This window comes from Podarcis melisellensis (genome assembly GCF_964234715.1).
Source record: "Podarcis melisellensis genome assembly, chromosome: Z".
In the NCBI taxonomy this organism is placed as follows: Eukaryota; Metazoa; Chordata; class Lepidosauria; order Squamata; family Lacertidae; genus Podarcis; species Podarcis melisellensis.
The window spans coordinates 28,074,891-28,101,385 of NC_138547.1; the positions used below are offsets into that span (position 1 = coordinate 28,074,891).

General features: G+C 44.8%; 1 protein-coding gene and 1 long non-coding RNA gene across 2 annotated transcripts in view; both read right to left on the reverse strand.

Moving 5' to 3' along the window:
* LOC309362094 overlaps nt 1-26,495 on the reverse strand; it is a 255,680-nt gene that overhangs the window by 204,255 nt on the left and 24,930 nt on the right. The gene's annotated exons all lie outside the window — the stretch shown is intronic.
* Nucleotides 881-13,060, reverse strand: ITM2A (integral membrane protein 2A). The gene is made up of 6 exons (XM_081897506.1): nt 12,755-13,060; nt 6,865-6,996; nt 5,230-5,418; nt 3,705-3,815; nt 2,625-2,775; nt 881-2,002 (listed from the first exon to the last, which is right to left on the reverse strand). Exons 1-6 carry the CDS (start codon nt 12,836-12,838, stop codon nt 1,914-1,916), a joined length of 756 nt encoding a protein of 251 aa, XP_081753632.1. The 5' UTR covers nt 12,839-13,060; the 3' UTR covers nt 881-1,913.

Genomic DNA, 26,495 nt, shown 5'->3' on the forward strand with positions numbered 1-26,495 from the left:
TCCTGTAGGCAGAATGGCTCCATGACTCAATATTCTATAGGCAGGCAGTGACAACCATGATCAGCTTTTGAAAGGGTACTTATCTCCACCAGGTAGAAGGAAGGCCCCCATAGTCTATAACAAACTAAAAAATAATAACACTAAAGCTTGCAAAAATAAAAAGTGGACCTGTTTCTGGAACTAGAAAGTGTTTATTCTCTGAGGCAGGATGGGATATATAATTAAAGCTCCTATCAGAATCACATAAGGTCTGTAAGTTATTAACTTGTCTTGCATGGCAAAAGGTAACTAAAGAGCACCACTTTCCATATTTAAACAAAAAGTACCACAAGACTTCAGACAGCAAAGGTCCAGTGCACTAGATCAATTTTTAAGATGGACTTGCATTTGTATTAAAGGATGAAGGACAAAGTAGCCTATCTGACAACTTCCTTATTTGGTGTACAGTAAGGTTTTCAGTAAACAGGATTCACAAGCACCTCCCACCCCACCCATGAATAAATGAATTCAGCAGGCTAAATTATGCCTCTCTCAGGTGCATACTTTATTCTCCAACTATATACAAGTTACATACTTTATTCTTTGTTAGTCTGTGAGAGAAAAGGAAACCCTATGATCAATTACTCCATGCCTTTAGCTCTAGAGATACACTAATCTTTGCCTACAGTTCAGAACAATGATGGCAAAACACAAACCTGAAAGCCTAAGTTTCTTAGGCAACTAGATTCTGCACCTAATATAACATTCTGAAGTACTGTAGAATACATGGTTCTTGACTATAGCAGTTTCAGCGCAGGAGTGATACGCTACCAATATTTTGACAGCATTAATATTCCCTCTCACAACTACTTTTATTGCCAACAAAGTGAGACCACCACCATAGTCTTAAAGAAACATTTATTGGAGGGCTGCAGGATTTGTGAGAAATATAAAGTCCCTTATACAAAACACTCAACTTAGCAGCTCACTAACAATCCCTTTACCATCGTGTACCACAGTCTTAAGCAAAGATAATACTTTCAACTGCAGTCTTAGTGCTACTGTGCTTATAAGAAGTTATTCTCTGAAATATAGGCTTGGGAGGTTGGAATTCACAGCTACAGAAACAATGACAATTGGGCCAAATCAGGTTGTAATTACATAAGCTTGCAATAAAGATGTTGAAACCAGTCCAGCGCCAAAATACTAACATAAAAGCTTTTAAAGAGTAACTGCTCCTGAACATATAACTAAATATCACCAAAGAACCAAAATAAAGAAGTACTAAAGTCAACTCAGGGAAGGTTCCAAATATACATACAAGTTCAATACAGTAATTGCACAAAATGGAAAAAAAATGTTTATGATTACCAAGGTTAGTTTACATGCTTCTCCTATGAAGTTCAAATAAACCTTAGAAGTCTTGATGTAGTTTCTTACCAGACTTAATGTAGAGCAATCCTACAGAGCTACATATAAATGTGCAAACCAGATATTAATGTGTTACTTTCATCATTCTGTAAAGAGTCAGGTGGACTACATTTCTATGTAGGAATTTGCTACTTGCAGTCCTTTTTTAAATTAGTTTGAGGCTGCAATCCTACACACTTAATTTGGAGTAAGTCTCTTAACAAAATAAGACTTCCAAGTAGACGTGTAAGACTATGCTGTGAAACAGATAATCAGGTGGGTATAGGGTATTCACTTTTGTGTTAGCAAGTGCGAATGAAAGCTAGAAAATTTAGCCACACCAGGGACACAAAGAAAAAATCATGGTAAATTTGGAATTTCCTTCTTTTGTTTTTAAATTTAAGCAACCCACAAAAAAGCATAAGGTTTTGATTATCACTGCATGTTTTAATTCTGAAAATAAAGATATAAAGCTTCGACTTCTTAATGAAGATGTGTGATTGTCACTTTCTACCCTGTACTTTTCACTGCTGACAGATCTTGGTTTCCACAACAAACAAGTTTTCAAAGTGCCGGATTGAATGACACTTTTCAGCGGAGCGTTTCTGGAGGCCTAAATAAGAGAACACAACACCAATTAATGCTGAACAGTATATGAAGATTTCAGACAGAAGTTTTATTTCCTGGTTAGTATGTTTATGGCTGCATGTGCCAAGCTGAATGTATCTATTGATTTAAAACCAGGGAAATGCAATTTTGGAAGGAGTGTTGGGGATAGTGATGTGCAGGTTGGGTACAAACACTTTTCCTACCCTGGAAATGAGCCACTGTGTGAAGTTTCCCACAATTCACTAGCTGAATACTGAACCAAATACTTCCAAAATACCATCCAGCAAGACACCAATGCAGCTAACTGTTCAAACATTTTAGATTCTGAACAAAATCTTAAATTTCTGACTTTATCAGAATATTCATGCTTGAACTGCTGCTAGAGGTGTTAACATTGACTTTTCACCAGTTTAATTTAATGATTTAGTCTCACTATGTACCTCCACTTTCCCATATGTAACCTTAGAAAGAAAAAGCCTTTTCTATTAAAGGAAAATTTAAAAAGAAAAAACTAGATAGATTTATCAAGTAAAGCTCTTTCTGGAAACTTACAGAAGATTTTTAGATTTTATTTTTTTCTGCTTAAGATAAGAAGCTAAGTTTACATTCTCAGTTGAAATACTCACCATTGGTCTTATCTCTGTGCTGAAGCCTGAAAGTTTCCTTCCCTACACAGAGCTGGTAAATGAAAATGCCCAGATCCGACACATTATCAATCTTTTCTGTCACAACCATTTCTTCACGAACAAGGTAAGTCTGAGGCAAATAGGAACCAGTCTGTGGAAAAACACAAATAACACCAATATGAATATTTGCAGTTCTTTTTTTTCAATACCCAAAGAAGAAGATTCACATTTGCAAAGGAACTTTAAATAAAGGGAGCAACTATACATGTGGAATCTATGAGAAAAGGTGAAAACTTCAGATAATTAAAGCAAGATTTATTGCAGATAGTGTGCCCAGACCTTGATCACAAAAGGTTATTCCTTCGGGTCATGTTTCTAGGAGTTCTTACCAAATGCACTTGATAAAAATTTCTGAAGAAGGATTTGTCCATGAATAATGATAATTTCTCTTGCTTCCTAGTATGGTGTGTGTGTGTGTGTGTGTGTGTGTGTGTGTGTGTGTGTAAACCTCTGGCTTTTGCATGGCTAGAAGGTAGCCTCCTGTACAAAGGTAGTCGTTAAATCCATTACTCCACCTCCTGTTTGCATTTGGCTTCCAGGCTGCCCAGGAGTGAATGTGAACCTTAGACTGAAAAAGGCTCCCGCACCAATCCACTTGGAAGGAAGTCTCATTTTAATTTAGTTTACTTGATTTAGGAAGCAGCCCCTGCCTGGGCTTGTAACAAAGTTAAGAAGAGATCTATTCAGTCTCATCAGCTGCCTGCATCTAAATGCAAGTAAGAAGGTCTAGACATAGTTATGCTTGTCCTATCTCTGCCTATAAATTCTGAGTGACGCAAATAAAAACATTACGTGCATCATACTGAAAACAGTGTTTATACTTTTGGCATCAGTGATACAGATGCTCTCAATAAGCCATCAGTCAACCAACACTGGCCATCCACAGACTTTTCGTAAGCAAGCTATGTGCCAGCTAAAGATATCGCTGAAGAAAAGATACCATTGATAAACAATAATACATTTCACTGTCTTCATAGAAAAAGAAAACTCTTCCCCATGTTACACTGAAACAATGCAAACCGTTAGTTTTGAAAAGAGGTCCATCAGATTCCGTGGTGGCATAACAATGGACGTGTTCAGAGGGATCACATAGCAGTTACCCAGCTGCAGATCAAGGTAGGCTGTCAGGAGCTGCAAGAAGAAACAAGAAATCTCAGTAATTTGAATACATACTTTAATACGCCTGTTGTCTTGGTCTCTAAGATAATGGAAGGTATCTCAAGAGAAGCAAATTTTTTCGTCTTTTTCCAGCAGCAACGTGTGATCAGTTCCACATTATTCAAGAGGGTTCCCCAACCCTCTAGAGAGGCATGAGTGAGTATAGGTAGGAAGAGGGGGCAGAAAACTTTCCTTCACTTAACTTCCTTAAGTCATTGTTTTCAAATTAGTTCTTATAAAAATATTCCAAGCACTTTACAGATTAAATCAATGAAATTATGTAACCGATTTGAAGAGAAGCAATAAAGTTTCAAGTACTGGGATTTATCAAAAGGTTCCCGTCCAACACAGAGAAAGAGTTCTTTCCAATGGAGTAAGAGAATCTATTTTGGCAAGCAAAGATGCTAATAACTTTTTAAAACAGCCATTCTAACCATAGGTCTTAGAGTAATACATTCTTGACATCCATTTTGAAGATAAGCAATTTGCACATAAATCACTTGCAACTCATGTAACAGGTTTAAGGTGGCAGAGAGCATATGACATAGTGACAACAGAACCAAGAATAAAAAGGAGATTTATTATCTGAAAATAAGTGCTAAATCTATGTTGAATACCAACCTTATTGGAAAGTTTTATAAATAGCAGCTTTGCAGAGCTACATTCATACTTTTAAAAACATAGAATTATAGACTGCGAAGCATGGCAGACCTATGTATCTCAAAACACAGTTACAGCCAGAACACTACTGTTGTGGAATGTAAGGCACCACCCCATTTCCAGGATCACCATTACTATTGCATTCAGTTTTTCAGCACAAAGTTTCAACCTATTTTCACCCTGGATTAAGGCACTTTCTTAAACCTATACATGATAATGAATAACTGCTACCAGTGGACAGGCTACAGCAGGGGTGGGAACTGCCAGCCTGTAATACATGTGACCCACACTCTCCACCTCAGTCTTTTGTTTCCCTCTTCCTTGAAATGGTAGCTCTCAAACTGCCCACCACAACTTTTCCTAACACAAGTATACACCCTCAGGAGCTGCTACCTGAAATGTAAAGAGACTGCATTTTAAAAGGGGCGGGGGACTAATAATGGACAATTTAACACACAAAATTAAGACTCAAAAAAGGAGAAACATTCCTGATTTGTTTTAGGCAAGACTAGTGGCCAGTAAGCTGAAGCTGTGAATTATGTGCTTGTACTAACTTGCACCAGGTGAACCAAAATTAAAGCAAGCAACAAGGCTAGCTGTTACTAACATTATTTCTGTTATTTGATGTAGAAGGATGAGGGTGTTTGTTTTTTGTGTTGCCAATTATGAAAACTCAACAGATGGTGTGATTTTCAAAAAGAAAAGTTCTAGATTTGTCACAACTCACCCTTTCAAAGTCATGAACAATCGCCGCAGGATCACTGTCAGAGAATTTTGGAACAGGAACCTGAATGATGGCAATATTATCATCCTCACGAATGTCAGCTTCTTCAGCAATGGGCAAGAAGTAGGGTTCGGCTGCCTGCTCTTGCTGATCCTCTCCCGCGTAACACATTTGCCCACGCATCATTGCACGCTAAAAATAAATCACAGTAATCAATTATGAGACTTCTTTTAGGGACAGATTATCCAGTGCTATTTAGAGCAGACCCATTTAAAATTATTAACTTGGGTCTGTTAATTGCAATGAGTCTACTCGAAGTATAACTTAGCTGGGTACAACCCATCATTGGTTTGCAACAATCATAATGCATTTTAGCAGACTTTCCACTTCTGTAGTGTCACCTGAAATAAAATCAATATTGGGCAAAAAAAATATCTAATGAGGGCAAGTGTTTTTGTGGTTCTGTTAGCTGCAATAAAGTCATTTAATTACAGTTCAAAAACAACAAAAAACAGAGGTGCGTAAGAGGTATATGCAAAGAAATACAAATTACTTCCAAGTTAGCAAAGAAATACAAATTACTTCCAAGTTAGCAAAGAAATACAAATTACTTCCAAGTTAGTTGTTTTCCAGCAAAGATGCTGTAATTTTTAAAGTTAATGTGGAACAAATGTTCAGGATACTGTTTCACATTTATTTAAGTCTTTTCAGTTTATTAGAGGAAGGCATTTCTCCATTTCATTAGATGCATGAGAGAACTGTAATAAATGACATTCCAACTGTACCTAACCCCTTGTAAAATATATGTGTAAGACTGGTGCAGACAAGCTGAAAAGGTGACTTTCAATGTGTGAATTGTGTGATGGCACTGTTGTAACAAATACTTGTATTAAACATTTCCACAAATTCCTCCTGACTCAATGTTTTGTCTATTAAACTTTGTTCAGAACATGTGGCCTATAATATATTCTGTTAATGTATAAGCTCACAGCAGTTTGAGTTGTGTTTGCAAAGTCCTTCAAGAAAATAGCAGATCTGCTACAATCACACAGTTAAATAAAAGTTTTGAACTTTTCTGCATATTTTTTAAAAAATATTTTGGTTGGGGGCAGGGAGACAAGACTTGGTCCCCAACACCACTAAGATGTCCAAGACCAGCTTACCATCTCAGGATGCTGCAGTGCAGAGTCTGGCACCCAAATCATGACAAGCAGCAGAACTGCCAAGAATGCCAGTCCTACTGAGGCAGACATGGAAGCTTCAGGGAAGGATGCATCAGAGATCCTGCAAGACGCAAGGATCTCACAGGGCCCCATGGGGCCTGCCACAGTACAAGGACAAGGAGGGGGAAAGCCAAGATGGCGGCCCCCAGGACTGAGGCCTCAGTTCAGCAAGATAACTCTGGCTGTCCCAGTCACAAACATGAGAGGAATCCAGGCATATTCACTTTTTAAGTTCTTAGCTTCCTCAGTGCCACAGCTTTGAGGTGCAGATCTAAGTTTAGACCCATATTCCAATTCAGTTACATATCATGCTTACACTGTGTGGAATATTTTGCTTATTTTGTATGTTTATAGTTGCTTTGTCAATTTTATCTGCAAAAGGAAAAAAGGGGGGAAAGAGTTGTATTTCCATTACCCTTGGCATGAAGTACTTATAGAGGCAGGCTCCACCAACCACCACTCCTGCTAATATAAGCGCAAGACCCAAAAGAATCAGCAGACATCTTCCAGATGAACTTTCGTGCCCATGTGTTGCAACTTCTGGATCCTTCAGGAGAGAGAGAGAGAGAGAGAAGGAGAGAGAGAGAACTTAAGTTCTTTGTTGTCTTGGAGACAATATTTTCTTTAACTAATTACACCTTACCTTGGCTCAGCAGGATGATACCACACTTCAAGGGGAAAGCCAACAGTGCCAGACAACACCCTTGAGAAATGTTTGACCCAAGGATGCCATAGTACACCTATATTTCATTCATGGGAGAATGGAACGTGTTTTGAGCCCTTTGTTTGGGTTTAAAACAAGGATGCCATAGCATCTGCTTTAAACACAAACAGTGAATAGCCTTTAAAAAACTACAGATGGATTTGTGCCTCCTGTTAAATTACATAACGGTGCTACAGTGAATTTTACCTACTAGGCTGCAAAAATAAAGGTTTCACATTTTAAACTTCCCTTAACATAATTCAGCTCATTGTTCCCTTCCCCTCCCAAGACAATCCTTCCTTAAGTGTTAGGCAGGGATGGGGAACCTGTGACATTCTAAATGTTGAACTCCAATTCCCATCAGTTCCAGACATCATGGCCAATGGTCAGGGGTGATTGGAGCTGTTTCTCAGCAACATCTGTCAGTTATAACTTCTATAACTCTTTAAAGTTATAAAAAGTCAATTTATCTATTCAACAGCATTTGCTCCTTGCTCACATTTATGGCAAAGAACATTTAAAGGGGTTGTGGTTAACTGCAAATATACACAAAACCACAAAATTGTGATGACCTTCCAATCCATAATTGCTAACATCAAGATCATATTTATGAGGTGTGTGACTTCAAAAGGAAGATTATTTCAATAATTCTAAAAACAAAAGCAGTATGACTCAATGACATGCATATTTAGCCTTGCTTGTTCAAGAGCATTATCAGCTGAGAGGTTTCAGTGTGGCATTTGCTTTTAACATTCAGCTAAGCTCATTTAAAAAAAAAATAATGAGTTTTAAAACAGGAAATTCAGATGTTAAACTGATTTCAAGGATCTTTGTCCACTCAAATCATCAGTACAGTAGGACTATAAAAGTATCCAAAGGGTTGGCAAGATGAGACATTCCTCCTCCTTACCTCTCCACCCTCAGATTTAGAAGAGGAACAGCAAGTTATAAACTATCGAAAAAGAAGCATCAGCAGATTCTGAACTTCTACTATGCAAATAATATTCTAGTTCTCTGAGAACCTAATATGCTGTTGAAGCAATTTTGCCAGTTAACAATGCTAGATATGTGGCCTTTTTTTTAATAAAAAAAGGGCAATACTAACAGCCAAAACATATTTGCACTTTTAGTAAGCAAGTAGCTTGGGTTCTAAAGTTTCAGAATCCATATAATTGTCTAATATAATTTCAGTTCTGCTCTACAGAAAGTTAACTTCAGCTGTGTATATACAAGCCAGGAAGATTTCTTCACTAGTTTGCTCAAGCATCTTGAAATCTGATGCTAGCATGTTAAAATTAAATATGCTTTTTCCAGCTTCAATTATGTCATTTAGTTGAAGCCAAGCATCTTCAAAAATCCAGAGTCAGGCACCGTGGTCAAGTTGTAACCTGCCTTTTAACTGAGCCAGAGTAAATGAAGAAAAGAGCAGGCACCAATGTGCTACCTGTACAATCAAAATGTACAGCTCCTGCACAGTTCACAAGGAATTACTAGCCACACTGGTTATTTCCACATCAGCTTTTGGGAGAACTACTCATGTACTATTGCAAAGATCAAGACAATTTAATTTCATGCACAAATATATATTTTAGTCCAGTCAAAGCCTGGTTTAATTCAACTTCATGTATTACAGAAAATCCCAATATTAGGAACACCAAGACCAAAATATTTACAATCATCTATTTTTAGCCCATCCCTTTTTGCAAGGAGCTCAGTGAATTGCAGGGTGGAGGACAACCCTGAAGCTGGAAAGCTAAACATTCTTCTGAATGTGCCAGACACAGGATAATAAACAGTTGTGCCCCTAGCCCACCAGAAAAAAATTCAGAAAGCAATAAACTCGACCTTAGACTCTTATGCAATGTTATAGCCAGTTCAAAATGTTAAAACTGTATGTTCAAGGATAAGTTTTGCAAGACTGCAGATAATAAAATAGCATTCTGCAGTAAATAGCAAAATTAGTATTAGAATGTAACAGCCACAACAGTATTTCCTTTCTGCCCAAAGAACTGTCATGCATGTCTTCTTGATACTTAATAACAAGTGAGCCTGCACATTAATTGTCTAATCTCACAATCCCAAACAGCAATTCATTCTTTTCAAGTAACTACCTGCAAAATTTCATTATAGTATTAATAGCTGCATGTTTAAACATATGAAGCTGCCTTATAACTTGCCCAATATTGTCTATTCAGCAGACTATTGGTTCAAGTACACAAATCAGTGGCAGATGCAGGCCAAGTGGATGTTTGCTGCAGTCCTGTCTAGAGGTGGGAGTAGAATGTGTGATTTATAACATTAGAGAAAGACATGAAAATTAGTTATGCATAGTCTATAACCTGACTGGGAAACTTTTGAGGGACTGAATGTGGGGGGGGGAGGATTAAGAGTACCTTTTGGCACATTGCATCCTTTTGGCACATTACATTGTACCACTGCTTTACAGAGATTACATAGTAACCCAGCATTTGAAGGCAGGTCTGTACCTATCATGTCTGCCTAGCAGCATCTCCTAAAGGCTCACAAAGAAATCTTTCCCAGACTCTCTGCTCCAAGAGGTTCTTTGGCTGGTTATCAGGAATCAAACCAGGAATGTTGCATAAACTTTGCTAGTCATCAGTAGCCTCCACCCTCTGAATCATTATGCCAATACAAATGCTGAATTGCAAAACAAATTTCTCATAATGCTTTTACTTGCACAATCTCAAAAGTGAACTGTAACACTAGAAAAAGCAGGTCTGCCACTTGTTGGAAATTTGTAGGAAATAAGGGTTCAGGCACATTTCAGTTCAATTATTTCACCTAAAATGAAAGTAAGAAGAGAGGAAACATCTGTGAAAACAAAGCAACATTTCCATTTTATGTTTGAAAGGATTCTATTTATGCACCACTCGTACCTGGTTTTTTTACTGCTAGACAGGAAACTAGGCAAGGCTGTCTAGTCACTCCTCTTGGGTGAGGAGGATGCATGTGATGGTTATCTTTATTATATTTTGCTAGGGGACATACTGGGCCTTCTGTAGATTTTGTTTCCATGTAAATAAGCTTAGAACCATAAAATATGGATCACCTGTAATGTTGAGACACTTTTGTATAAATGAAAACTCAAAGTTTTGGAACTAGGCCTTCACATGCCTCAAATTTAGGCATGAACTCTCCATCAGAGTCAAGACATATCTGCAAACCAATCAAATGTACATCTTTAATCAGAAACAAGCCCCACTGCATTTATAGTGAGCTTTCTTCCAGGTAAAAATGGGCAGGGATAGAAGGCCAAATTTAAGATTATGTTATTAAGGGCTTGCATTTAGTTTCTAATGCATTGTGGATTTTACTGAAACTTAAGGATTTAAAATATTCAGTGATCACATGGGAGCTACAATCAAACCAGCTTTCCACTATCTAGATCTATCCTGCAATGGAAGTGTAGCTATTTCCAACATGAGGATAAAGCAGAGATCTGTTGGCACTGAAGCAATTAAGGTTGCTTTACATGCTACAAAGTAAGAGATGGCACACAGCTATCACACGTGAAGCAAGTATTTGTGTCACAATGTGGTGTTCTTCAACTGCCTGCAGCTCCCCAGTACATGTTTGCAACCATTTCCAAATGCAATCATGCACAAACATATGCACTGTCAATCAACCACTTCTTTAAATTGAGAATGAGTCACAACTTTTGTGCAGGAAAACACAGAGAAGAGCATTTGGCCAGAAAAAGACAGACACTAGCTATCCTAATGTATATAAGCAAAACCCACCAACACAACACTTAGGGCAACTATGAAACAGGCAAAGCACCATCTGTGTGTTAAGCCTCAGCTGTGTGGTGTAGTGGTTAGAATGTTGGACCTAGAAGAACTTGGATTTCAATCCCCTCCTGAGTCATGACGCTCATTTGATGACAACGGAGTAGTCACCATCTCCCAGCCTAACCTCTATCACAGGGGGAAAACATGTATGCCACCTTAAGGTCCTTGGAGATACTAAGGGAAGATGGCTCTGAACAGAGGCGGAGTGATATTAATGTGTTAAAGAAAACTGCACTTTCTATGCAGGCTTGCACCAATAATAATAATAATAATACCAGGAAAATCAATGCAAAAAGTTCCACTGTTGTTTTGCATGCAGCGAGTTCCAGGTTCAACTCCCAGCCCCTATACATATAGAGCTATGAAAAAGTTATCAGGGAACATATACAAAACATTGGGACAAGGGTGGTTTAAAAGAAGAATAGAAGTGGTCCCCTAATGCATTTGAGAGGGCTCCAGAACCTGAAAGAAGTGGAAGACTTATGCTGAAATCCTACCCTCACTTGCCTAGGGCTCATTCAACACTACCCATATGTGTACTCTGATGTATATATTTTGGTTAGTCACATTGATAAGTTGTTTAAAAGGCAAAGTAGAAACCCCCATAATGTACAGGTACATTTACACAGGTGCAATGCCCCCCCCCCCTTACATGCATGTGTGTGACCTACTTCTGCACTTTTAACCGGTGGACTTAGAATCAATGTCAGCTTAAACTACAGTGTCCCGGGATCTTAGACAAATGTCTTGCACATGCTAGCAGAGATCCTTTATGTAGCCGGAGAGGCAAGGGATTAAAACCTGGCAGCCTCTTCGTGCAAAGCATCTGCCATACCATTGTGTTATGGAACACCAGCATCCTTTTATAAGGTGCAGTGTCTGGGATGCTTGCAGCAGGCTACTCCACAACTAAACCACTGCTGGGTTGCAAGTGTTGGACTAAGGGGGTCACAAACCAGCACACTACACCCAGTCAAACGCAGGAGAAAATATGTTTTAATGCTATTGTTGTTATTAAAAAACCTAGCAACTATTACTTAAATTTCACATACACTCAAGGCAGCTTTGCAATCCAAATCACAAGCAGCAGCAGCATTAATTCTCCCCTTACCCTTAAAACCACCACTGTCACTATCACTTCCTCTCTCTTTTTTGGTGTCGTCTTTTTTGGGAGTATGAGTCTGCAGGCAGGGGCTGTCGTGTATTATTAATTATTATTATTATTATTATTATTCACACTTTATACGCGCCTAATGCAGGTGCGGGCTAGAAAAGCTAGGAGGGTCCGCGGCCTGATCCAAGCATAGCTGTCAACGTTTCCCTTTTTTAAAAAAGGGAAATCCCCTTATTCTGAATAGGATTCCTCGCAAGAAAAGGGAAAAGTTGACAGCTATGGATCCAAGGCACCTGCCGATTGCGAAATGGGTTTAAATAAGGGGGGGGGGGCAGATGGGTGTGTGTCTGAAAAGGCGAAAGAGCTGTCCGGCTAGAGATGACAGGACCCGGTCTCTGAAGTGGCTTAGGAATGGGGCTGCCTTTGGGGTTAAAGAGGCCTTCGCCAAGGCAGCGGCGCCATTATTTTGCTCCCCGAAGGTGCATTATTGGGGTGCTAGTGCTGGTGGAGGGAGCGCCCCCGATGCGCGCGCCCCCCTCTCGCACTCTCCGTCGTGTGTTTTTACTTCCCTTCTAATTCCCGTTCCGCCGCCACCAACAAAATGGCGCCGGTGGGGGAAGGGAGATTAAAGGGCGGCCGGTTACGGGCCGACGTCGCAGCTTCGACCCGCGCTCACCTTGTCGGCCACCAGCACCTCGGCCGCCTCCTTCTTGGACTGGTCTTTGCCGGCGAAGGGCGGCTGGAAAGAGATCTTCACCATGTTGTTGGCGGCGGCTGCGGCGGCGGCAGCGGCTGTGATAGGAGCCGGGCGTCCGCCTCTTGCGCGGCGGTCGTAGTTCGCTCTGCTCCGGTTCCTTCTGCTGCTGAGGCGGCTGCTGCTGCCACAAGCGCCGATAGGGCCTCTCGGTCGGCCACCTAGATGGAGGGGCGGGGCCTAACGCGGTAAAGATAAAAAGAGTCAGGCTTAGGTAAAATAACAACAACAGCAACCTCAAAGTCTCCCTCTCCCGGCAGAGAAACGTGTTGGCCGAGACTGAAACGCGCGTAACGTGGGAATGCGCACACACGCGCACAAACACACGCGCACAAATTAATTTTGTTTGTACACACACACACACACTCCATTTAGAAGCACTTCAAGAAGACGTAGAAATGATTTAATACTGGAAACTCAGATGAACCGAAATGGACAAATTTCGCCCGTCCCTATGTATGCTACACATAAGTGGCATTACTGCCCTGTCAGTAGATCTTAAAAGAATTTCTGGCAGGGGGGTGCAAACTTGAATAAAACACTGGGGGATAGGGGTGGGGTCTGCGCCGCGCAGGTAAGCCCCACCCTGCATAATCAATCACTTGATGCCGCACACATGCACTATTTGAATGGCGATACCCATCAACTTTATTGGGGGGGGGGCAGCCAAGGGGGTGCAACTGCCCCTCCATCCAGTAAATAAATAAATAAAAGTGTTTAATTAACTGACCAAACATGTTGCAGATAACTCGGTTCTGCCCGCCCCGCCCCCGTCCAACAAAGCGCCTCTACATCCATGCCTGGCCCCCTCAAATGTTTTTATGGGGGGGGGGGGCAAAGGGACCTCAGGCCCCTAAGAGTTGGCTCCTATGGATTCTGCAATGAAACGTGTAGAACTTGGCGGCTTTGGAACAGGCCTGCTAAACGTGCCTAATACTGTACTGTACTGCAATATAACCAGGGACCAGAAAGGTTCTTGTCTGACTCCCATTTTCAAAACATAAAAAGTTGCTGCTGCTCTTAAGATTAAATAGCATAACCTGAAATGAAAGCAAGCCAAACCACCAAGAAAACAGTTTCCGGATGAGGCAGGAAAATTACCCAGCAACATGTGCTGTATGATAGCACAGCGCCAGCACTCAGTCATCATTTTGTATCTTTCTGGTATCTCTGAATTTCATACAGTGCTAGTCAACTGCACACTCAGAGATGGGTTACCTCTGCTTCAAACAGATAGTGGAAACTTAGTGCAAGATGTTTTTGTGAGATGATCTGATACATTAACCACATGTCAGGGAAACCACATGTAAAGTGTGTGTTCTGTATACATTAGAACTTCTGCAAGTACTGTTTAGGCCTTGGGTGTTTCCACATACCGGTAGTTTGTTGTGGCCTCAGTGCAGCTCACACACGCAAGTTTGCTTGTTTGTTTGCAACAATCACATGACTTTATATTCATTAAAAATAGCATCCCATATTTCTTCCTCCCCTCATTTAATCCAGATTTATTGCTTCAGTTGTTTGTATGTACTTACCACCCTAGCAGCTCGTCTTAGGGTCCGTTTTCTGGCATTGTCTGAACACCTCATCTTGCTCTGTGGTCTATCAGCCCCTTGATCCTTCTCTAGGCCAATGTTTGCCACAGTCCTTCCCCACCCTCTTGCTCATTTATAAGGATCATAGAACCCCATTGCCAACAGCTGTATGTCTCCCTCACCCAGCCCTTTCTTATTTGTCTCATCAGGTCCCACTGCAAGGAGGAGTTGGTTGCAGGGTTGTTTCTCAGCTGATCTCCATCAGCATCAGCAAGCCTTGCTCACTTGCATATTCACAAGATAGAAGCAGAGAGCAGGGCAGTCCCTGGTGATCCTCCACACCAGGTCTAATGAAGAAAGAATATGGGATAGCATTTTGATGAAGACAAAGGTTATGTGGCTCCTGTGCAAAGCTTACATACATGCAGCGAGTCCAGAATAAACTGTTACATGGAAGCATCCTGTCATATGGAAGTCACAATCTTTTTAAGCTTTCATGTTCTGAAGAACTCATAGTCCCAGCATCTTCTTCGAAGCCCCTTGATCACAGTCTCACCAACAAAGGTGAGGCTGTGATAAAAGGGTACACAGTCCCCACCTATGGGCGTTTTTAATGCTTAATTTTTTAAAAAAATTACTCTGTTATAAGCACATAGGCCTGCGCTTTCCTGGTCTGTGTATGAGCACTTTCTTCCCCTCTCCCATTTTTCCCAGGAAGACCCAATATCTACCAATGATTTGGAGCAAATGGCAATTCAAGTTTTCTGTGGATTATTGTTTGCTTCAATTCAGCAGCAAAGAACAGCACTTTCTCATGGAGAAAGTGTTGGGGCAAAAACAACAACAACACTCTGACACAGACCTGGAAAGCCTAGAAATATAGAGCATCGGTAAATGTGGATGGAGCCTTACTCAACCTTTTTCTAAACCAAAAAGTCCCAGACGCTGTAATCTTTTTTCATAAGGGTGCTGGCATTAAATCTGGACCTGGACTTGTGTTTTATTTCATCCCAGACAAACTATGAACAGCGCCAAGGTTTGTTCAGTTGCCTTTTTTGTGCTTTGTAAGTGGCAGGGGGTGGGGTGGGGAGATAAAAAATGTACCTATTTCATGCTACAGTCATATCCACACCATGTATTTAAAACATATTTATAACACTATGAGTCATGACTTCCCCCAAAGAATCCTGAGAACTCCACAGAGCTACAATTCCATGGGGTGAGCTCCCATTGCTCGGTCCCAGCTCCTGCCAACCTAGCAGTTTGAAAGCACGTCAAAGTGCAAGTAGATAAATAGGTACTGCTCCGGCGGGAAGGTAAACAGCGTTTCCATGCTCTGAAGTGGTTTGCCAGAAGCAGCTTAGTCATGTTGGCCACATGACCCGGAAACTGTACGCCGGCTCCCCGGCCAGTAAAGAGAGATGAGTGCCACAACCCCAGAGTCGGCCACGACTGGACCTAACGGTCAGGGGTCCCTTTACCTTTACCTTTAAGAGTGCTTTAACACTGCTGAAAACTTCTGCAGGTTCAGGTTGGAGAGTCAAACAAAGATTATAGCCAGGATATAGAAGCGAAACAGCAGCCAAGGGGCTTGATCTTAATTGTTGCAACAATGACTCCAAACGTCAACATAGGAGATACAGACAGAAGCCCTGAACAAAGGGTGAAACCCTCTTTTAAAAGTTTTCCAGATCCTCCATAACCCCACATTGAAATCGTCACACATATGTCACAAACTAGGAGTAGCATCTTGGCTGAAAACTGATGCCTTGTCCATCAGGGATAGTTGGCATCCCTGGCGCTAGTTGAGACAGGTGATACCAGCAATCTCTGTCTTCACGGCCAAGTCAAATACCCCCCATTGTCTCTCCCAGTATCCCAGTACTGAAACCGGTTGGTTATTGTTCTCAGAATGGGTTTGAGTCTGGCACTCCAGAGTCGGGAAGGTGAGACTTAGCACCTATCGAGAATGGGCAGGGGTACGTGACCATACGCCTGGGGGTGGTATGACTACCCCAGGCCTCACCTTCCTCCTCTAGTTGCCATCTTTTCCCTGAGCAAAACACCGTTGGGATGCTGAAAATCCGTCACAAACGTGATTTTATATTGAACTTTAAAGCTTTAGACTATAAAAAATAGACTACGGATCTACTGGGTACAAAATAACAAGACTAGATACAATGTTGCAAGTGAGTTTCACACTTTCACTGACTCTCAGCAGGTTCCTCTGCAAGTCTTAGCTGCTTTTGCAGGCACAGACGCTAAACCCGGCCAGCTGTCCATTGTGCTCCATGGCCGGGGATGGTTCAAAGGCCGGCCCAAGGAGGTGGGAGGCACCCGCCCAGGTGAGCCCCCGCTCGGTGCCGCCAACCCCGCCCACCTGTGGGGAAGGGAGGGTGGAAATTGCAGGTACGTGGTTTGACAGCTACAGCGTCTGACAGCTGCAGTACCTGCGTAGTCTTTGTTAGGGGGCGCTGCCTCGCAAGCAGCTGTCAAAATAACAAATGTCAAGGGATCGCTGTATGCTACGTTGTACAGCCCTTATCTACGGGCGTATGCTTATACTACTATTAAACAATAAAGGGTTTGAAAATTAAGACGTTGGTTGGTTCATTTCTTTGTGTATTTCTTCTTTATTTTTTCCGGTAACATTAAATGTATGGCGTGGATGAGACCCAAGCCAAACAATGGCATAGCTCACAGCATTGCAATAGCAGCCACACTGTAAGAGGAACAGAGCAGCTGAGATATTCTCCGGGAAGCTGCATGTTTGCTTGTCTGCACTAAGCCATGGTTTTGTTCAGAAATAGATTTGACCAGGGTCAAGGATTAGAGTTCAACAACCAATCCCACATATACAGGGTCAAGGGTTAGACTACTTTGCTTCCACTGAGACTTCAGTCAAAGCACACATTCTTTGAGGGTGTGCAACATTTGTTGCAGTACATAAGCTGCTTTTATGGGGAAACATTATTGGCAAAGTTTGGTTGTTTGCTAAATGTTCTTCAAGAGCCACATCAAGCAAGAGTCAGGGGTATGATCTTGCTGAACACCTACAAGACCTTATCATTTTGTCTGCAAATACTGCATTTCAACTTTGCCCTTCAGACTGTCCTTGTGTCACTTCAGCAAACAAACTTTCCAGATAGCTAGCCCAACCAGCAGCATCAGTTCACTAAAACACTTGTTTTGCATTTGTTTTTCTTTTTACATATTATTAAAGATTTACTAATATTTACTCTAAGGCTGAATACTTGTTTGGCAGCAAGCCTAGCTGAACTCATCGGGAAATACTTCTGGATAAACATATGCAGCATCAGCCTTCACGAAGAATTGCTTGATCATAATGAAGGGTTGAACAGAGAGCAACATGTAAAAATTTAGTGCTTATCCCAACTCTGAGGCATACTTTTGCACCACTTAGAGAACAATCATATGCTCCCTGGAAGGGCATCCCAGGAGCCATGGAAACATTGGATATCCCCCTCCAAGGCTGGAAAGTCTGTGCCAACTTCAGAGTAGGGCTGGGCAATGTCTGGTTTTCAACACCATAGTATCACACCAGCTAAACATCTTGATATACCAATATAACATGATGTCCAAAATAAGAATGGAGCTATATAGCGGTCTAAAACTTACACATATTTACTTACCTTTAACATATTGTTATTTTATTTTATAGTACAGATTTTATTTTATTTTATAGTACAGATAATTTTTACACCAGCACATTTTCTACAGAATTAAAACTGAAGAAGTAATTAGAAAACAAAGGTAAAGTGAGAGAATGTTCCCCAATCAACATTGGAGGGGGGGAGGGGGAGGAAAGAGGCTTAAGAACAGGCAAGGTTGGAGGAAGCAGATGGCCCTGTCTTAGCTGCTGCTTGTCCACCAGGTTTCTCTTAAGCACAGCAACCCAGGTCATGTGGGCAGGGAGGGGCAGGTTTGCAGTGATTTTTAGGAAGTCACTAGCTTGCATCAGGCATCCTACTGGGAAGACCCAGTTTTCTGAGTGCATGTTCTGGAAGTTGGGCAATAGGGGCAGTACAGGATTGCTTCAGCTCGTAGTGGATGTTCTCCTGGAAACACCTAGTTTAGTTGTCCTAGGGGATTTTAACATCTAAGCCGACACGACCTTACAAGGGGCTGCTCGGGACTTCATGGAAAGCATGGCCTCCATGGGGCGGACCCTGAATAAATTTGGCCCAACTCATAGTCACGGACCTTAGACCTGGTGTTCACCTCTAGTGACGGGGGTGATCTGACACTAAGTAAAAGTGAAACAAAAGAAGTGCCATGGTCAGATCACTTCCTGGTGCAACTGGACTTCTCCTTGACCCTTTCCCTCTGCAGGGAGGTGGGACCAATTTGGAGGGTCCGCCCCGCCACTTAATGGATCCAATTGGCTTCCAGAGAGTGGTAGGGGATGCTTTATCCCATGTTGATGCCTTTCAGCTGATTCCTTGGTGGCCCGCTGGAATGCGGAGTTAGCCAGGGCTATCAACTGTCTGGCTCTGAAGCGCCCTCTCCGATTGCATGGAGCCCGGACAGCCCCATGGTTTTCTTCAGAGCTGAGGGCGAGGAAACAATTGCTGAGATGGCTAGAGCTTCGGTGGCAGAAAACTCCTTCTGAATCAGACCATACACAGACTAGAGCTCAACGTCGAGCCTACCAAATAGTGATAGTAACGGTGAAGAAGATTTTCTTCACTGCCTCTATTGCATCTGTAGAAAATAGTAGCAGGAGACTCTTTCAGGTGGTTCTCAATTTAATGGAACCACCTTTACCATCGGGGCCAAGATCTTCTGCAACGATTTTGCAAAGTTTTTTGCAGATAAAGTCGCTCAGATTTGGGAAGAGGTAGACACCACCTGAAATATACTCAGAGTCGCAAAGTGATTTCATGCTCTTTATTCAGCTCATAGTGGTGAGGAGGAATGAATGAAAGTCCCCTCAAAGTATCTGCTTTATATACATTATTTACACAATGGGCTGCACATGATTGGCTAATTCCAGAATTCTACTGTAAGCCAATCAGGTTGTGGATTCACTTCTATCTGGAGCATGATTGGGTGGTTCCTGCCAACCAATCATACTGCTGCATTGTTCTAGGACCAATCAGACTGCTGCATTCTGAATCCTATTGTTCTAGGACCAATCAGACTGCTGCCTTTTGGATCCTATTGTTCTAGGACCAATCAGACTGCTGCAGTTTGGATCCTATTCAATTCAGTACATAACACCCCTCCCCTCTAAGTTCCAGTCCTGCCCGGGAGGTCACATTCATAATCCTCAAGGTACGCCGGCGGCCTACGTGTGCGTTGCGGCCTGGGGTGTTCCCTGGTCCGGGGTTCAGGTTCTGGCTCGTGTTCCAAGGATGCTGGCTGTGATGGGGCTGTTTGGTCTGGCGCAACCGGCTCGCTCAGTCGTGGTTCTGGTTCTGGTGTCCTTTCGGCCAAGACGGGTCCTCTCTGTATTTACTGATTCTGCCTCTCCTGCTTGCCCCTGCTGCTCTATGGGCCTCACTGCCCCACTGTTCCCTTGGGACTCCTCTGACCTGTCCTCCTCCTCCTGGTTTTCTCCCGGGAATCGTCGTCGTATCTGGTTGCAGTGGCGGCGCCAGCATTGCCCCCCATCTGTTAGCACCTCGTACGACACGGGGCCAGTGACCCTGGTGACTGTGGCGGGTACCCATGCAGGACCTGCCCCAAAATTCTTTGCATACACTGGGTCCTGGGCCGTGAAGGTCCGGGGGTTCCTGCCTTCCCCCACCACTACCTCATCCTGAGCTCTATCGGGGTGAAGGCGGTCCAATCTGATTGCAAGGCGCCGACCCATTAGTAGTTCAGCAGGGCTCCGGCCAGTCGTTGAGCTGGGGGTGCTGTGCTGTGCTAGAAGGAATGTGGCAAGGCGGTACTCCCAATCCCCTTGCGTCATGTGGTGAAGGGTGTCCTTGGTGGTCCGCACCATGCATTCTGCTTGGCCATTGGTGGCAGGGTGGAATGGCGTCGAACGGATGTGGCGGATGGCGTTCTGCGCTGTGAAGGTTTGGAATTCTCCTGACGTAAATGCAGTCCCGTTGTCTGAGACGAGAGTGTCAGGGAGCCCGTGGGTTGCAAACAGCCTGCGTAGTACCCGGATGGCTGCGGACGTAGAAGTGGACAGTACCAGTGCGACTTCCAGCCATTTGGTGTAGGAGTCCACCACTATGAAGAATGTTTTCCCCAGAAAGGGGCCAGCGAAGTCCACATGCAGGCGTGACCATGGTGCTCGGGCGGACTCCCAGGACTGGACTGGGGCCCTTGGGGTATCTCGGCGGGATTCTTGGCAGGCCTGGCAGTGTTTGACCCAGGCCTCTATCTCTCCGTCGATCCCCGGCCACCACACATAACTCCTGGCAAGGGCCTTCATTCTTACTACCCCTGGGTGTGTCTCGTGTAGGGCTGTGAGGACCCTTTTGCGGAGGGGCTGGGGAACAACGATCCTGCTTCCCCATAACAGGCACCCCTTGTGGGCCGACAGTTCGTGTTTGCGGGTTGTGTAGCCAGCGAATTCTAGCCCGGGGCTGCTGCTGGGCTATCCCCTCCACACCCAGTCCAAGACCCGGGAGATGACCCTATCTTTCTTGGAATGGTGTGCAACTTCTTGTGCCTGAATGGAGCGGTCGAGAAGCAGCTCAAGGCTCATAACCTCTTGTGCAGGTGCTGGGTTGGGGCCTGTTTCCGGTAGTGGTAGCCTGCTGAGGGCGTCTGCATGGCCCATCGCCTTTCCAGGGCGGTGAATCAGTGCATACTGGTAGCTGGCAAGGAAAATTGATCACCTGAGGACGTGAGGAGACAGCACTTGGGGGGTCTGCTTTTCGGGGGCAAACAAGCCAAGCAACGGCTTGTGGTCAGTCACCACGGTGAAGGGCCACCCGTACAAGAAATCATGGAATTTTTTTACTCCCTTCACGATTGCCAGACCCTCCTTGTCGATTTGCGAGTAGTTCCGCTCGGTTTCGTTGAGTGTCTGGGAAAAGTATGCCACCGGTACCTCTCTTCCATGCGGGAGTTGGTGTCCCAGTACAGCTCCGATGCCATAAGGCGAGGCGTCGCATGCTAGCACCACCGGCAGCCTCTCATCAAAGTGTGCCAAGACTGAGTTTGAGACAAGCAAGTCCTTGACTGCCTGGAATGCGGCCTCCTGGCGCTGGCCCCACACCCAAGGGGCCCACTTGTCCAGGAGTCTGTGTAGGGGCTCTGCTACCGCCTCCTTGTGGGGAAGGAAGGAATGGTAAAAGTTCAATAGTCCCAAGAAGGCCTGAAGTTCAGTCTTGTTCTTGGGCGCTGGGGCATCACAAATGGCCCGTACCTTGTCCCCAGTTGGGTGGACCCCTTCTGCGTCCGCCATAAATCCCAGAAAGTCCACCTGAGGCACTCCTAGTAGACATTTTTTCCCGCTTCACCTTGAGACCCGCTGTCTGGAAACGGTGCAGAATGGTGTGGAGGTGGTCCTCCAATTCCTCTGGTGTGGGCCCAGCAATCAACACATAATCGAAGAAGGGGGTGACGCCAGGAATCCCTTTTAGGAGAGAGTCTATTAGATTCTGGAATATGCCTGGTGCCACGCTGACACCGAATTGCAGCCGCTTTACCCTGAACGCTCCTCTGTGCGTCACAATCGTCTGTGCCTCTGCTGTGGCCTCATCTACTGGCAGCTGTTGATATGCTTGGGCCAAGTCCAGCTTGCCAAAAATTTTTGACCCAGCCAAGGTGGCAAGGACATGGTTGACCACTGGCACTGGGTATGCATGGGCCGTGAGGGCCTTGTTTATGGTACATTTGTAGTCTGCACAAATGCGGACCGAACCATTAGGCTTGATGGGTATGATGATTGGGGTTTCCCAGGGGGCATTAGGCACCAGCTCCAGCACTCCTTGCTCCACAAGCCAGTCCAATTCCTCGTCTATACGGGGTTTCAGGGCGAACGGGACCCGGCGGGCCTTGAGCCTGACCGGTCGTACTGTGGGGTCAAGCTGTAGAGCAATGGGGGCCCCCCGTATACTGTCCCAATTTCCCATCGAAAACCCCCAGAAATTCCTTGCATATGGTGTCCACATCCACTTGTAAGCTGGTGTGGTTCACCCCGGTAACAGCTAGCCCCAATGGTCCAAACCATGCCAATCCCAGTAAGCTAATGTAGGGGCCCTTGACCACAAGGAAGTCCAGTTGCCGCGTCCGCCCTCGGTATTGCACCCTGAAGGTCCCCACCCCCATTGTGGGGACCTTGCGTTTCTGGAAGTCCCAGAGGGTGAATGGGGCCGGCCTGAGTTTGGGACCCCCAGTAGGACACAGTTTCCTTAAGGTCCTTGCCGAGATTATGGATAGAGTTGAACCCGTGTCAAGCTCCATGCGGCACGGGGCCCCCTCTATCTGTATCTCTACATAAATTTTCTCTACGTTGGAGTGGGGCAACTGGTATACCTGGAAGTCCGTGAGCTCCGTCGAGTTGCCTTGGTGCGTTGGGCCCTGGGACCCGGGGCTCTTGGATTGGTCATCTGATACCTGGTGTCGGGTGGGCCGAGCCCGACACACCCGGGCGATGTGTCCCAATTTTCTGCACTGCCTGCACTCTGTGTTGCGGAAACGGCAGGTCCTCCTCTCGTGACTTTCTCCACAGCTTGCGCAGTTCCCTCCTTCTCGTCAAGGCAGCTGTGGTATGTGGACTGCTTGAGTGCGTTGCTGTACTCGGTGCACCTCCTCCCTGTTGGATCCTGAGTCGTCGGTGAGGTCTTCGTGGTGGACCCTCACGGCTCAGCCGTGCCTCTTGTGTCGACCTCTCGGCAGCTTCCGTTGCCAGGTCCTCCTCCAGAGCGACCTGGAACGTTAGGTTCTTCTTAGTGTAGAGGCGTCGTTGCAGCTTCTCATCCTTCAGGCCACCGACGAGGCGGTCACGAAGCATGTTCTCCAGCTCTGAGAAGTTGCAGAACCGGGCAGCTTGGCGGAGAGAGGTCACAAACCCAGTTATGGTTTCTCCAGGGGCTTGCCGCTTTCCGTAGAAGGCATTTCGACGAGCCACCACTGAGGGCTGTGGCGAAAAGTGCCCCTTCAGCTGTTCCAATATTGTTTTGTATGGAACAGTAGCAACGTCTTCAGGCGCAAGGAGAGCCCGGGCGATTTCAAACGTCTCCTCTCCGCAGACGCTGAAGAATATTGCCCTCTTCTTGGCGTCTTCTTCATCGGTGATCCCTTTGGCTTCTAGGAGGAAGGTGAAATGGGAGGCATACGCTTCCCAGTCTCCAGATGCTGGGTTGAACGATGAGAAGCTGCTGTCGGTTGCCATTCTGAGTTCCTTGTGTCCCGGAGCTGAAGCCTGGATACACGGTGTGAGGCAGCGGTGCGGCAGGTGGCGATGCTGCGGTGCTGTGTGTGGCAGTCAGCTCAGCGGGATCCCACCTTCGTCGCCAGTGAAATATACTCAGAGTCGCAAAGTGATTTCATGCTCTTTATTCAGCTCATAGTGGTGAGGAGGAATGAATGAAAGTCCCCTCAAAGTATCTGCTTTATATACATTATTTACACAATGGGCTGCACATGATTGGCTAATTCCAGAATTCTACTGTAAGCCAATCAGGTTGTGGATTCACTTCTATCTGGAGCATGATTGGGTGGTTCCTGCCAACCAATCATACTGCTGCATTGTTCTAGGACCAATCAGACTGCTGCCTTTTGGATCCTATTGTTCTAGGACCAATCAGACTGCTGCAGTTTGGATCCTATTCAATTCAGTACATAACACCACCGTAGGAGCAGGGCTGGGGCAGGAGAGTGCTAGCACCCTGTCTGGTCAAGTTGCATGGAATCAATTTCAATCCATTACCCCCGAGTATGTGGACAGGCTGTTTGGATGTGTGAAGCCAACCACCTGACTCCTTGATCCTTGCCCATCCTGGCTAATAAAAGCAAGTCGGGAAGGGCTGGGCAATGGGCTGTACAGGGTGGTGAATGCTTCTCTCTGTGAGGGAGCATTCCCAGACCCGCTGAAAGATGCGGTCATTAAACCACTTCTTAAAAAAAATCTTTAGACCTGACCAATATGGCCAACTATCGCCCAGTCTCAAATCTTCCATTCTTGGGCAAGGTGATTGAGCGGGTGGTTGCTGAACAACTCCAGGCACACCTGGAGGGTGCAGATATTTGGATCCCTTCCAGTCGGGATTCAGGCCTTATCATGGGACTGAAACCGCCTGGTTGTACTGGTTGATGATCTCCGGCGGGCTAGGGACAAAGGTGTGAGCTGTTTCCTAGTTCTGCTGGATCTCTCAGTGGCCTTTGATACAATCAACCATAACATCCTTCTGGACCGTCTTGAGGGGCTGGGAGCTCTGTTATACAGTGGTTCCACTCCTTCCTCTTGGGCTGTGTCGAGAAAGTGGTGGTGGGGGATGAGTGTTCAGACCCCTGGGCCCTCACTTGTGGGGTGCTTCAGGGTTCTGTCCTCTCCCCCATGCTTTTTAACATCTACATGAAGCTGCTGTGAGAGATCATCAGGGGGTTTGGACTGGGTGTCCATCAATATGCAGATGATACCCAGCTCTACCTCTCTTTCAAATCAGAACCAGTGAAGGCGGTGAAGGTCCTGTGCAAGTGCCTGGAGGCGGTTGGAGGATGGATGGCGGCTAATGGATTGAGGTTGAATCAAGACAGAAGTACTGTTCTTGGGGGCCAGGAGGTGGGCGGCTGTGGAGGACTCCCTGGTTCTGAATAGGGTAACTGTGCCCCCTGAAGGACCAGGTTTGCAGCCTGGGAGTCATTTTGGACTCACAGCTGTCCATGGAGGTGCAGGTCAATTCTGTATCCAGGGCAGCTGTTTACAAGCTCCATCTGGTACACAGGCTGATGACCCTCCCTGACCGCACACTGTCTTGCCAGAGTGGTGCATTTTCTAGTTATCTCCTGCTTGGACTACTGCAATGCACTCTACATGGGGCTACCTTTGAAGGTGACTCAGAAACTACAACTAATCCAGAATGCAGCAGCTAGACTGGTGACTGGGGGCAGCCACCGAGACCACATAACACCAGTCTTGAAAGACCTACATTGGCTCCCAGTACGTTTCCGAGCACAATTCAAAGTGTTGATGTTGACCTTTAAAGCCCTAAATGGCCTCATCCCAGTATACCTGAAAGAGCGTCTCCACCCCCATCGTTCAGCTTGGATGCTGAGGTCCAGCTCCGAGGGCCTTCTGGGGGTTCCCTCACTGCGAGAAGCAAAGCTACAGGGAACCAGGCAGAGGGCCTTCTCGGTAGTGGCGCCCGCCCTGTGGAACGCCCTCCCGTCAGATGTCAAAACGATAAATAACTACCTGACATTCAGAAGACATCTGAAGACACCTGTTTAGGGAAGTTTTTAATGTGTGACATGTTAATGTATTTTTAATCTATATTGGAAGCCACCCAGAGTGGCTGGGGAAACCCAGCCAGATGGGCGGGGTACAAATAAATTATTATTATTATTATTATTATTATTATTATTATTATTATTATTATTATTTAAATAACCAAAGTTTATTTTTTCATGGTGGTGGCAGGGGTCTGGTATCCAAAGCCCTTGCACTGCCCCTCCCCCAAAGCCAGACTTCAGTAATCTTTTGAGGCCAATATGTGTCATTCCCCCAACTGGATCTTCTCAGTTATGGATCTTTTCAATATTGCACCTCACCTCTCCCTGTGTAGGAAAACTGTCAGATCTCAGACTGCAACTAAGCAAGGTGCCAGGGAAGCACTTACTAGGCTTCTGGTTTAGGAAGGGTGGTACCAGGGTACTGAGAAAGTGGTGACAGCAGTGCTCTGACAGCATCCCAGGGCCTGGGTGCCGTCCTCCAAAAACCAGGAAAAAGGGACATACTTGGTAAACATTTATGAAATGGTGCCCTGTGTGAGGCCAATATTTGGTACCCCAAAATAGTATTTCTCAGTTATGGATCTTCTCAATTTTGCACCACCTTGGCTAAGCGCCCTGTGCAGGGAAACTGCTAAGCAAGGTGCCAGGCTCTGGGAAGGCAGCTCCAGGGCTCCAAAGCTGGAATCCTAGCAAGTGCTCCCCTACCTTTGCAAAGGAAGGAAGGGCTCTTGGCAAAGGCCTGG